Genomic DNA, 12544 nt, shown 5'->3' with positions numbered 1-12544 from the left:
TACGGGACTCTTCCCATTGACAACCCGAATGGTAACACCCAGTTATAAAGTTATTCTTATATTTCCAAGAGGGATAAGAGATTCATGGCACAGCTCTAAACTATAAGAAGAGATATTTTGCACAAGACACCAGTAAGCTATTGCAATGGATAAGAATCTTCTTGGAATTGTGGAGAACCGGAAATAAAGAAGTGAAGTCTCATTGGTGTTAAATTACTTTAATACAGGCTTATCACAAATACAAAAATATATAAGTGGTGACTTCCAGGTATGGCAGGCGTGCGGGGCAGCAGACTATACAAAAAGTAGTCTTTATGGGTAAATTTACCAAAGTATTTAAAATATTTTCTTGGCCAAAGAATGTAAGTAAACCCCGAGATGCCATCCAGTCTTTCTCTTGGGGTTTTCTTTGTTATCTCAAGGGTTTGGTGAAACCAATCTCCTGCTGGCAATGTACTTATTCCAACTTAGTTCCTGCCTGACTCATGGCTCTCACAAACCCTTGGATTTCCTGCTCCAGATGTTTGTTCCTTCTTTCCGCATCATCTCGTGACCGCTCCATATTTTGCAATGTGATTTCCAGCGCCTTCCGCTGATTTCTTTCTTTTTCCAAGTCCTCATTTAATTTCACCACTTTCTTCCATACGTCATAATTTTCTTTCTCTAGGCTAAGATAGAAACAGAAAGGATATAAGACTTTGGGAAAACTTCCAAAAACTGTCATAACTACATTCTCAATGAATAAAGGGGATTTCCAGGACTTAAAGGGAGTCTGTCAGAAGGAAATCGGATTGCTGCTGGCAGACTCCCTTTAAACATTGACAATGACCTAACCTTAGGAGAGGCCATCACTATCAGATGGGTGGGGGTCTGGGACACAAAGTCGGACATGCAGGACTTTGTGTCCGGTTAAAAAAAACGGTCAAGGAATACAAGGTATACCAGCCATAGGCAGTGTGTGTATAGTACAAGCTATATACCGTACACTGAGTGTGGAATGGACTATAGCAATGCTCAGAGTTCGGAGGGACTTTAGAGCCAGTTTTTAGACGAGCAAACGAAATGTCATGATAAAGTATATTACAAAATGTTATGCGTTCTCCTCTCTACACGATGTTAAAATTAGTTGTACTAATTATATAATTAATAATTATACTAAAACTTTAAATATTGCCTTTTTGCTGTTTGACCACTATAAATATTTTCATAATATTTTTGGTGTTCTACCTCCTTTTGTAAATGCGGTTGAACCCCTCCACACTTCAATGGGAGTGCTGTACTATGGCTATCTCCAATGCTCCCAATGATGTGAATGGAAGCAGGGGCGCATCTGTGTCCACCAGGAATTAGGCTTCCTTCTCTGCGGCTGCATTTACAATGGAGGTAAAGCACCTTTAGGATCTCAAGATTGGTGGGGGTCTCCGCAGTCAGACCCCAATGATTTGCAATCATATGGATAGAGGATATATATTTTTTATGACATAACCCCATTAAAAATTTTTAGATATAGCTGTTACTTAACCACTTCCGGACCGCCCATAGACTATATACGTCCGGATAGTGGTTGCCTAGTTCTGACAGCACGTACTGGTACGTCCAGTCAGAACACAGCAGCTACACGGAGATTGTGCAGCTGCTGATACTGAGAGCCATCTGTAACTTCAGCCGGAGCTCCCAGAGAGATGGCAGGGAAGGTTTATTCCCTTCCCTGCCATCTCAATCGCTGTGTATACAGCGCTCAATGAGCACTGTATACACGGCTATGGGCGCTGCCATAATGCGGCCGCCCTCTGATCCGGCAGTCACGTGATCCGCCGGGAGCAGCGTCTTACAAGAGCTGCTGGGTCCTACAGGACCCCAGATCAGCTCTGCATACTGTGTATGCAGCGTGCTGGAGGCTGTATTCCTCCTGCAACTGAGGCTAAATGTAGCAGCCCTAGTTACAGGGGAAATCAGCCTCTGTAACAAAAAAAAAAAAAGTGATCAGATGTCCCCAAAGGTCTCTTATGACCTTATGGGGACACAATCTGAAAAAAAATATAAAAATATAATAAAAAAGTTTTTAAAAAAATGTAAATAAAATAAAAATAAATAATAATACGCTAATAAAACACTGTTATTAAAGGTTATAGCCCCACCCCTGACGACACCATACAAAATAAAAATTACCGTAACGGAGAGGAAAAACTATTTTATAAAGTTTTTCAGTGACACTTTGTGTTATTAAATTAAAAAAAAAAAATGAAAACCAGACACAATTTTCCTCCTATTTTGTTTATATTTTCCCGGATATAAAAAAAATTAAAACACATTCGAAAATAAAAACAACATAAAAATAAAGCCCTATGTGTCCCCGAAAAAAAGACGCAAAAATTAGTTGACTGAGACATACGAGAAAAATGTTACAGATCTCAAAAGCGCACATACAAAATAAACCGAAAATGTGTCTGGTCCTGGACCACAAATTGGCCCGGTACTGAAGTGGTATTATGACACCCCCTGGTGTTCTTTTTTATTCCTTCCTAGAATATCCATCTAATGTGCCTTGTGGCGGTGGTCGCACACACCTGATCTTGTACACATGTGGCTGAGTAATATGTGCCATTGTACAGTCCGGGCAATAAGAATAGGCACACAAGTGACTTCTCACCAACACTGGACATTAGATGGATACTCTGAACAAGAATGAAAGGAACACCTTGGAGCCCTTTAACACCAATGCCAATCCCATTGAAATGCTGTCGACCCAGTTTCCTTAAAGTGTTAAGCTTTACTACATCTCTACATAACAACAGATAAATGAATATTTATTGTTAAATAATTGAAATTGAAAATAGTTGGGTTTTTTTGCACAATCTAAAAGAGAATTGTAATATTTAACCATGGAACAAGCCCTTCAATATCTAAATGATATCCAAAGTCAAGATTTCTTAAAGGTGCAGGGACGGGTATTTGTAAAATGATGTTAAAGTTTATGCTTGATAATGTCTTCAAGAGGAAACCGCTTATCTCAAGTATTGCAACTACTTTTGCTGTTTTCGATAGAAATGTAACAGAGTATGCTAAATAAGCTGCCGTTCTACGCCCTCTGTGGTCACCACTTCCTTTTCCTACCACAGATTAATATTTGATGAAATCTTTATAACACGCCATATCTTTGAGAAGGCCCTTCTTTCAGATTGGTGGGTGCCTGACTCCCACCACTACCGATCAGCCAAGCGCTGTGACCTCTTGGGCCTTTAGGGCCCGTGCACACGGAGTTAACGCGTGCGCGTTTTAGCGTAATACATGTGTATAGAATACATGTGTAAAAATAACACTCCCATTGGCTTCAATGAAATTTTTTTACACGTGTAAAAAACGCGTCACGTTTTTTGGTGCCTATTTTGACGCGTTTTTTTACACGTGTAAAAAATTTCATTGAAGTCAATAGGAGTGTTATTTTTACACATGTATTCTATACACATGTATTATGCTAAAATGCGCTCGCGTAAACTCCGTGTGCACGGGCCCTTACATTGCTGCCTACTCCAGAATGGTGTACATTTAGTAGTGACTGTGCTAAACATTGTGGTTGGTAGTAGTACCTAAAGTAGGACCCCCAACAATCTAATATTCTTAGGATAGCCATAAGTACCAAAATAACATGCTTAAAATCGTATAGAGAAAAATATCCTGAAATTTCAGATGAAGGGCCAATGACAAACAGAAAGGTTCTGTTATTTCTTAAAAGAGTAAGGGGGCATTCACACTACCGCCACTGTCCACCTCAGGGTTTCCATCCTAAACCCCGGAGAAACTGGACAGGGGATGGCTTGCCGGTGCTCAGCTTTAAAACCCTTTGTGTCTGTGCAAAAAAAATATGGTTTCCAGGCGGAGAGGCCACACATGGACACCGGCGGTCACCTTTAAAAACCCATTCAAGTGAATGGGTTTTAAAGCTGACCGTTGGCAAGCCATCCCCTATCCAGTTTCTCTGGAGTTTAGGATGGAAACCCTGGGACGGACAGCGGCGTTAGTGTGAACACCCCCTAATCTGTGCTCATCTGGATCTTTAGAAAGGTCTCCTTTCATTCAAAACCACTAAACACAAGCTTTTGAAATAAAGGAAACCCTTCTTAAGATCCGAATGAGTGCAGATTACTCTTCTAAGACATAACAGAACCTTTCTGTTAGTCATTGGTACCTCATCCAGCAGCCTTGAGACCCAAGATTATATTCATTGTCTATATCGGTGGTTGTGACCTGTATCAAAACACTAAAAGGTGAGAGTCTACCTTGAATCTTTTTGGCTTATCTACTATTTTTACCAATACATCGCAACAGTATTACGCTATGCACTACACGTGCGCTTTATTTTTTATGCAGAAAATACACCAAAAAGATTCATATACATTTACACAAATATCAGTCTCTGTCAGTAAGACCTCATGCACATGGCCATTCTACAACTTCAATTTCTATAGAATTGTTTTAGGACAGTCATGATGGGCAGTGATGGGCATTTAGGACAGTCATGATGGGCAGCACAGTGGCTCAGTGGTTAGCACTGCAGCCTTGCAGTGCTGGAGTCCTGGGTTCGAATCCTGCCAGGGACAACATCTGCAAGGAGTTTGTATGTTCTCCCCGTGTTTGCGTGGGTTTCCTCCGGGTAGTCCAGTTTCCTCCCACACACCAAAGACATACTGATAGGGATTGTAGATTGTGAGCCCTATATGGGACAGTGATCGACAATATCTGTAAAGCGCTGCGGAATATGATGGCGCTATACAAGTAAGCATAATAAATGATGACATATGGTCTTTGCTGTGTCTCCAATTTCAAGCTCTATTATGTCATAATAATTGTAAATGATTAATATGATTTATGGAAAGCCCTGTTCACATGATGGGATTTGGAGAGGAATTTGAGGCAGTCTTCCACTTCAGATTCCTCCCCAAATCCCGGACCTGTTTAACCCACAGCAAAATACTGAAGTAGAGCTTTGGCTTTTTACCATGGATTTACTCGCTGACAATGAGGCGTCTCACGCCACAGGATTTGGCGACTGAAGCAGACACAGAATCTGCGGAAAAATCGAGCAAGATTACTGTCTCCCATTGAAAACAATGGAGGGCATATTCCAGCCAGAAGTTGGAGTGGATTTTGAAGCGGAATCTGCTGCTAAATCATCTGAAAATTCCTTTGTGTGAACCCAGCCTAAAAGTACCTTAAGGTCTGCTATCATCACTTATAGGGGCTCTCTGCTTTGGACAATTACTACTTGTTAGAAATGACCTCTGATAAAAAGCTGGACACTGAGAAATTAAGGAATTGCCCCCTTGGTGTTCAGTTGTTACGTATGGGGAAACCTACGAATAAATGTCTCTGCAGTGACACCGCTGGAGAAATTAAGCATTACACGTTACTCATAATCAAAGGGTTGTCAGTGTATTACAGAGCAGGTCCAGTCCTCCAAAACCAGAGGCTCTCTTTGTAACTAACCAGTCTACGTTCTGGCCAAGAGATTAGGATCCTGGGCAGCAGCAGACAGAATTCCCTAATAGTGTACTGTGTATGAAAACCAATGGTCTATATTTGACAGACGTTGAGGAACACAGAGAGGAGATACATCCCGTATATGTATCACCCATACTGCAGAGGTTATACATGTTTTCCACAAACTATCCCCTTTAAGATGTAATTTCCTATAACAGAAGTTCTAATAATTCTTTATTCTGATAGCGGTAATATAAGTAATGTTAAATACCTCTTTATGCGGTCCTCAAGTTTCTTCTTGTGAATTCTCATTTCCTCTAGAGAGTTGACCAACCTCTCACAGCTGTCGCCATCTTTACTCTCAGTAGCTAGGTAGGTATTCCCATTTCTGAGGTGGCTTGGGCTCTGCTGGCCTTCACTGTTCATTGAACATGTATCAAATGTTCCTGACCCAGAACTACCTTCACCGTCACACTGGGGGCAAGGAACATTATCATAGGTTGATGCACGATGCTGAGACAGTTCTTCTGACAATGTTCTCTTATTGCAAGTAGATAAATAAGCCTTTCTCCCATTGGGAGATGCCCAAAATTCCCCACTGAAAATCTCCTCTTTGAGGGTACTGGAAGCATTGTCATCCTGATTTTTCGTTATAGAACAATTTGTGATAGGCATAGTCTGAGTTCTCTTTCTGGGGATAGCTTTCCAGGATCCGGCGTCATCTGCTAATCCAGAGCTGTAGTCTTCATGAAGTGACATGTTATCATCTGAGATGGAAGAACCTCGGGAATCACCAGAGTATTTCTGGAGGAAAGATTAAAAAAGTGAGGATTATTGTATTATATGTTGGACATCTACATGAAATGCTTAAGGGTTTAGTAGGTAAGTGGTCCCCTTGCTTTCTCCTACTTTCTATTATATTTCATATCTGGGATTGAGCTAATTGTATTTTATGGGTTGCAAGTACTGGTGGGATATCAAGGAGATGGTGGGTTGGTTGTACTCTGGGGAACTATTTAAGAACAAGTGGTCCATACATCATTCTTGCACAGGGACCCTATGTTGTCCATGGTAGGTCCATCCCAGCTGTACTAAAAACTGATTGTCCCTTTCGTTCGGGGAATAACCATCTATTTTGGATCACATACGTCTTACCATGTGTGTTTTTGAGGAATCTCCTGAAGGTGAGACATTCTCTTCTGCCGCATCCCAACCGACGGAACTACGAGGAACCTGCACTTTTTTAAGATCATTTTTCTGAGTCTTGACTTCTACAGGTTGGTCGTTGCATTTAGGGAAAAATTTCTCATGGTGACTGATCATCACAGTCATTAGTTTCTGGATCTGAGGAGCATCTAAAGGGTTAAGAGACAAAATAAAAATTCCAAATTAAGAAAAAACTCAAACTTATCTAGAACTCCTTATGTCATAATCCAGTCTTAGCACCTTGGGGGGACTTTGTGGCCTCTATGTGGCTTCTTTCATATGTCTCTGTTTCTCTAGATGACATTTATTTTACATAAGAAGAATGTCTTGTCAATTTTTTTATTTATTACATTTTTAAAAAATCACTTTTTTAGTAATCTATTTTTTATTTTGCAGATTCTTTTTCTCAATTTATGCAATTTTGTGCAATTATGAGTGTTTCTATCTTGCCCGACCTTCTCTCCTTCTGTGTTAACAGCATTTAGTGATACACAATGATGGCCACAGGCCGCAACAGTCTAGAGCTGACTCATTGGGATTAGAGATGAGCGAACAGTGTTCTATCGAACTCATGTTCGATCGGATATTAGGCTGTTCGGCATGTTCGAATCGAATCGAACACCGCGTGGTAAAGTGCGCCATTACTCGATTCCCCTCCCACCTTCCCTGGCGCCTTTTTTGCTCCAATAACAGCGCAGGGTAGGTGGGACAGGAACTACGACACCGGTGACGTTGAAAAAAGTAGGCAAAACCCATTGGCTGCCGAAAACATGTGACCTCTAATTTAAAAGAACAGCGACGCCCAGCTTCGCGTCATTCTGAGCTTGCAATTCACCGAGGACGGAGGTTTCCGTCCAGTTAGCTAGGGGTTAGATTCTGGGTAGGCAGGGACAGGCTAGGATAGGAAGGAGAAGACAACCAACAGCTCTTATAAGAGCTAAATTCCAGGGAGAAGCTTGTCAGTGTAACGTGGCACTGACGGGCTCAATCGCCGCAACCCAGCTTTCCCAGGATCCTGAATGGAATACACTGTCAGTGTATTCCCGTATACCCGATATATACCCCGATACCCGTTCCAACGGTGTGCCCCCCCACCTTCACCCCAGAAATACCCTGCAAGTCCCCTAGCAATAGAATTGGGGCTATATACACCCACAATTTTTACTACTGGTATACAGTGCCATTGTCTGACTGGGAATTCAAAGAGTATATTGGGAATACAAATACCCTCATTTCTTGCTACTGCCATATAGTGCCAGTTTCTGACTGGGAATTCAAAGAATATATTGGGGTTACGTGCACCCACAATTTTTACTACTGGTATACAGTGCCATTGTCTGACTGGGAATTCAAAGAGTATATTGGGAATACAAATACCCTCATTTCTTGCTACTGCCATATAGTGCCAGTTTCTGACTGGGAATTCAAAGAATATATTGGGGTTACGTGCACCCACAATTTTTACTACTGGTATACAGTGCCATTGTCTGACTGGGAATTCAAAGAGTATATTGGGAATACAAATACCCTCATTTCTTGCTACTGCCATATAGTGCCAGTTTCTGACTGGGAATTCAAAGAATATATTGGGGTTACGTGCACCCACAATTTTTACTACTGGTATACAGTGCCATTGTCTGACTGGGAATTCAAAGAGTATATTGGGAATACAAATACCCTCATTTCTTGCTACTGCCATATAGTGCCAGTTTCTGACTGGGAATTCAAAGAATATATTGGGGTTACGTGCACCCACAATTTTTACTACTGGTATACAGTGCCATTGTCTGACTGGGAATTCAAAGAATATATTGGGGTTATAAATACCCTCATTTCTTGCTACTGCCATATAGTGCCAGTTTCTGACTGGGAATTCAAAGAATATATTGGGGTTACGTGCACCCACAATTTTTACTACTGGTATACAGTGCCATTGTCTGACTGGGAATTCAAAGAGTATATTGGGAATACAAATACCCTCATTTCTTGCTACTGCCATATAGTGCCAGTTTCTGACTGGGAATTCAAAGAATATATTGGGGTTACGTGCACCCACAATTTTTACTACTGGTATACAGTGCCATTGTCTGACTGGGAATTCAAAGAGTATATTGGGAATACAAATACCCTCATTTCTTGCTACTGCCATATAGTGCCAGTTTCTGACTGGTAATTCAAAGAATATATTGGGGTTACGTGCACCCACAATTTTTACTACTGGTATACAGTGCCATTGTCTGACTGGGAATTCAAAGAGTATATTGGGAATACAAATACCCTCATTTCTTGCTACTGCCATATAGTGCCAGTTTCTGACTGGGAATTCAAAGAATATATTGGGGTTACGTGCACCCACAATTTTTACTACTGGTATACAGTGCCAATTTCTAACTAGGAATTCAAAATGCGCAAGGCTCCCGGAAAGGGACGTGGACGAGGCCGTGGGCGAGGTCGGGGGAATGGTTCTGGGGAGCAAGGTAGCAGTGAAGCCACAGGGCGTCCCGTGCCTACTCCTGTGGGGCAGCAAGCATTGCGCCACTCCACAGTGCCAGGGTTGCTTGCCACATTAACTAAACTGCAGGGTACAAACCTTAGTAGGCCCGAGAACCAGGAACAGGTCTTGCAATGGCTGTCAGAGAACGCTTACAGCACATTGTCCAGCAGCCAGTCAGACTCTGCCTCCTCTCCTCCTATTACCCAACAGTCTTGTCTTCCTTCCTCCCAAAATTCCGAAGCTTTACAGAACAATAACCCAAACTGTCCCTGCTCCCCAGAGCTGTTCTCCGCTCCTTTCATTGTCCCTCAACCTGCCTCTCCACGTCACGATTCCACAAACCTAACAGAGGAGCATCTGTGTCCAGATGCTCAAACACTAGAGTCTCCTCCATCTCCGTTCGATTTGGTGGTGGATGACCAGCAACCCACCCTCATCGACGATGATGTGACGCAGTTGCCGTCAGGGCATCCAGTTGACCGGCGCATTGTGCGGGAGGAGGAGATGAGACAGGAGTTGGAAGAGGAAGTGGTGGATGATGAGGACACTGACCCGACCTGGACAGGGGGGATGTCAAGCGGGGAAAGTAGTGTGGATGTTGAGGCAGGTGCAGCACCAAAAAGGGTAGCTAGAGGCAGAGGCAGAGGTCAGCAGCTTAGGCGAAGCCAGGCCACACCCGGAATCTCCCAAGATGTTCCAGTTCGTACCCAGCCCCGAAAAACTCCCACCTCGAGGGCACGTTTCTCGAAGGTGTGGAGTTTTTTCAAGGAATGCGCCGAGGACAGATATAGTGTTGTCTGCACAATTTGCCTCTCGAAATTGATTAGGGGCTCTGAGAAGAGCAACCTGTCCACCACTTCAATGCGCCGTCATTTGGAATCCAAGCACTGGAATCAGTGGCAGGCAGCAACGGCAGGACAAAGGCCGCCTGCCGTTCACGCCACTGCCACTGCCTCTGCCTCTGCCACTGCCACTGCTGACTGTGCTGGCGATGCACTCCAGAGGACGAGCCAGGACACCACTTCATCTGCCTCCGCCACTTTGTTGACTTCTACCTCATCCTCCCCTGGTCCTGTCTTATCTCCTTCTCCTGCACCATCAAAGGCACCATCAGGCGTTTCTTTACAACAACCCACCATCTCTCAGACATTGGAGCGGCGGCAGAAATACACTGCTAACCACCCACACGCGCAAGCCTTGAACGCCAACATCGCTAAACTGCTGGCCCAGGAGATGTTGGCGTTCCGGCTTGTTGAAACTCCCGCCTTCCTGGACCTGATGGCAACTGCGGCACCTCGCTATGCCGTCCCTAGCCGTCACTACTTCTCCCGGTGTGCCGTCCCCGCCTTGCACCAGCACGTGTCACTCAACATCAGGCGGGCCCTTAGTTCCGCGCTTTGCACAAAGGTCCACTTGACCACCGACGCGTGGACAAGTGCATGCGGACAGGGACGCTACATTTCACTGACGGCACACTGGGTGAATGTAGTTGAGGCTGGGACTGCTTCCCAAACTGGCCCGGTGTACCTCGTCTCCCCGCCTAACATTCCTGGCAGGGACACGAGAAGAACACCCCCCTCCTCCTCCTCCTCTACCGCCTCCTCCTCCGCCACCGCCTCCTCCTCCGCCACCGCCTCCTCCTCCGCTGTTAGATTGACCCCAGCTACGAGTTGGAAACGTTGCAGCACTGGCGTTGGTAGACGTCAGCAGGCTGTGCTGAAGCTGATCAGCTTGGGGGACAGACAGCACACTGCCTCCGAGGTGAGGGATGCCCTCCTCGATGAGACGGCAATATGGTTTGAGCCGCTGCACCTGGGCCCAGGCATGGTCGTTTGTGATAACGGCCGGAACCTGGTAGCAGCTCTGGAGCTTGCCGGACTCCAACATGTTCCATGCCTGGCCCACGTCTTCAACCTAGTGGTGCAACGTTTCCTAAAGAGCTACCCCAATGTTCCAGAGCTACTGGTGAAAGTGCGGCGCATGTGCGCCCACTTTCGCAAGTCGACAGTAGCCGCTGCTAGCTTAAAATCTCTCCAGCAACGCCTGCATGTGCCACAACACCGGCTTTTGTGCGACGTCCCCACACGCTGGAACTCAACGTTTCAGATGTTGAATAGAGTGGTTGAGCAGCAGAGACCTTTGATGGAATACCAGCTACAAAACCCTAGGGTGCCACAAAGTCAGCTGCCTCAGTTTCACATCCATGAGTGGCCATGGATGAGAGACCTTTGTGACATCCTACGGGTCTTTGAGGAGTCCACAAGGAGGGTGAGCTCTGAGGATGCGATGGTGAGCCTTACAATCCCGCTCTTGTGTGTTCTGAGAGAATCCCTGATTGACATCAGGGATAACTCAGATCACACAGAGGAGTTAGGGATAGCATCCGATCCGTCACAGCTGGAGAGTAGGTCCACACATCTGTCCGCTTCACTGCGTTTAATGGAGGAGGAGGAGGAGGAGGAGGAGGAAGAAGAGTTGTCCGATGATGTGATGGTGATACAGGAGGCTTCCGGGCAACTTCGAATCGTCCCATTGTTGCAGCGCGGATGGGTAGACATGGAGGATGAGGAGGAAATGGAGATTGAACTTTCCGGTGGGGCCAGAGGAGTCATGCCAACTAACACTGTGGCAGACATGGCTGAGTTCATGTTGGGGTGCTTTACAACCGACAAGCGTATTGTCAAAATCATGGAGGACAACCAGTACTGGATCTTTGCTATCCTTGACCCCCGGTATAAAAACAACATCTCGTCTTTTATTCCGGTAGAGGGGAGGGCCAATCGCATCAATGCTTGCCACAGGCAATTGGTGCAGAATATGATGGAGATGTTTCCAGCATGTGACGTTGGCGGCAGGGAGGGCAGTTCCTCCAGTAGGCAACCAAGTTCTCACCGGTCCACACAAACGAGGGGCACACTGTCTAAGGTCTGGGACACCTTGATGGCACCCCCTCGCCAAAGTGCCGCCACGGAGGGTCCTAGTGTCACCAGGCGTGAGAAGTATAGGCGCATGTTGCGGGAATACCTTTCCGACCACAGCCCTGTCCTCTCCGACCCCTCTGCGCCCTACACGTATTGGGTGTCGAAGTTGGACCTGTGGCTTGAACTTGCCCTATATGCCTTGGAGGTGCTGTCCTGTCCTGCCGCCAGCGTCCTATCTGAGAGGGTGTTCAGTGCAGCCGGTGGCATCATCACTGACAAGCGCACCCGTCTGTCAGCTGAGAGTGCCGACCGGCTCACTTTGATAAAAATGAACCACCACTGGATAGAGCCTTCATTTTTGTGCCCACCTGTGTAAAGCACCCCAACATGAAACTCCATGTCTGTACTCAACCTCTCCAATTCCTCCGCATCCTCATACTCATCC

At 45.1% G+C, this 12544-nt stretch overlaps 2 protein-coding genes across 2 annotated transcripts in view; both read right to left on the bottom strand.

Moving 5' to 3' along the window:
- Positions 1-12544, bottom strand: part of LOC142202758 (gastrokine-1-like) — a 474099-nt gene that overhangs the window by 139981 nt on the left and 321574 nt on the right. The window lies entirely within an intron of this gene.
- Positions 231-12544, bottom strand: part of ARHGAP25 (Rho GTPase activating protein 25) — a 64491-nt gene continuing 52177 nt past the window's right edge. The window contains exons 8-10 of the mRNA XM_075273030.1: positions 6634-6833; positions 5750-6282; positions 231-668 (exon numbers count right to left, since the gene is read on the bottom strand). Coding sequence (XP_075129131.1) covers positions 458-668; positions 5750-6282; positions 6634-6833 — 944 coding nt within the window. The 3' untranslated portion in view covers positions 231-457. The remainder of the gene's footprint in view (positions 669-5749; positions 6283-6633; positions 6834-12544) is intronic.

Source organism: Leptodactylus fuscus, chromosome 5, assembly GCF_031893055.1.
Source record: "Leptodactylus fuscus isolate aLepFus1 chromosome 5, aLepFus1.hap2, whole genome shotgun sequence".
In the NCBI taxonomy this organism is placed as follows: Eukaryota; Metazoa; Chordata; class Amphibia; order Anura; family Leptodactylidae; genus Leptodactylus; species Leptodactylus fuscus.
This window is presented reverse-complemented; position numbering and strand designations above follow the sequence as displayed.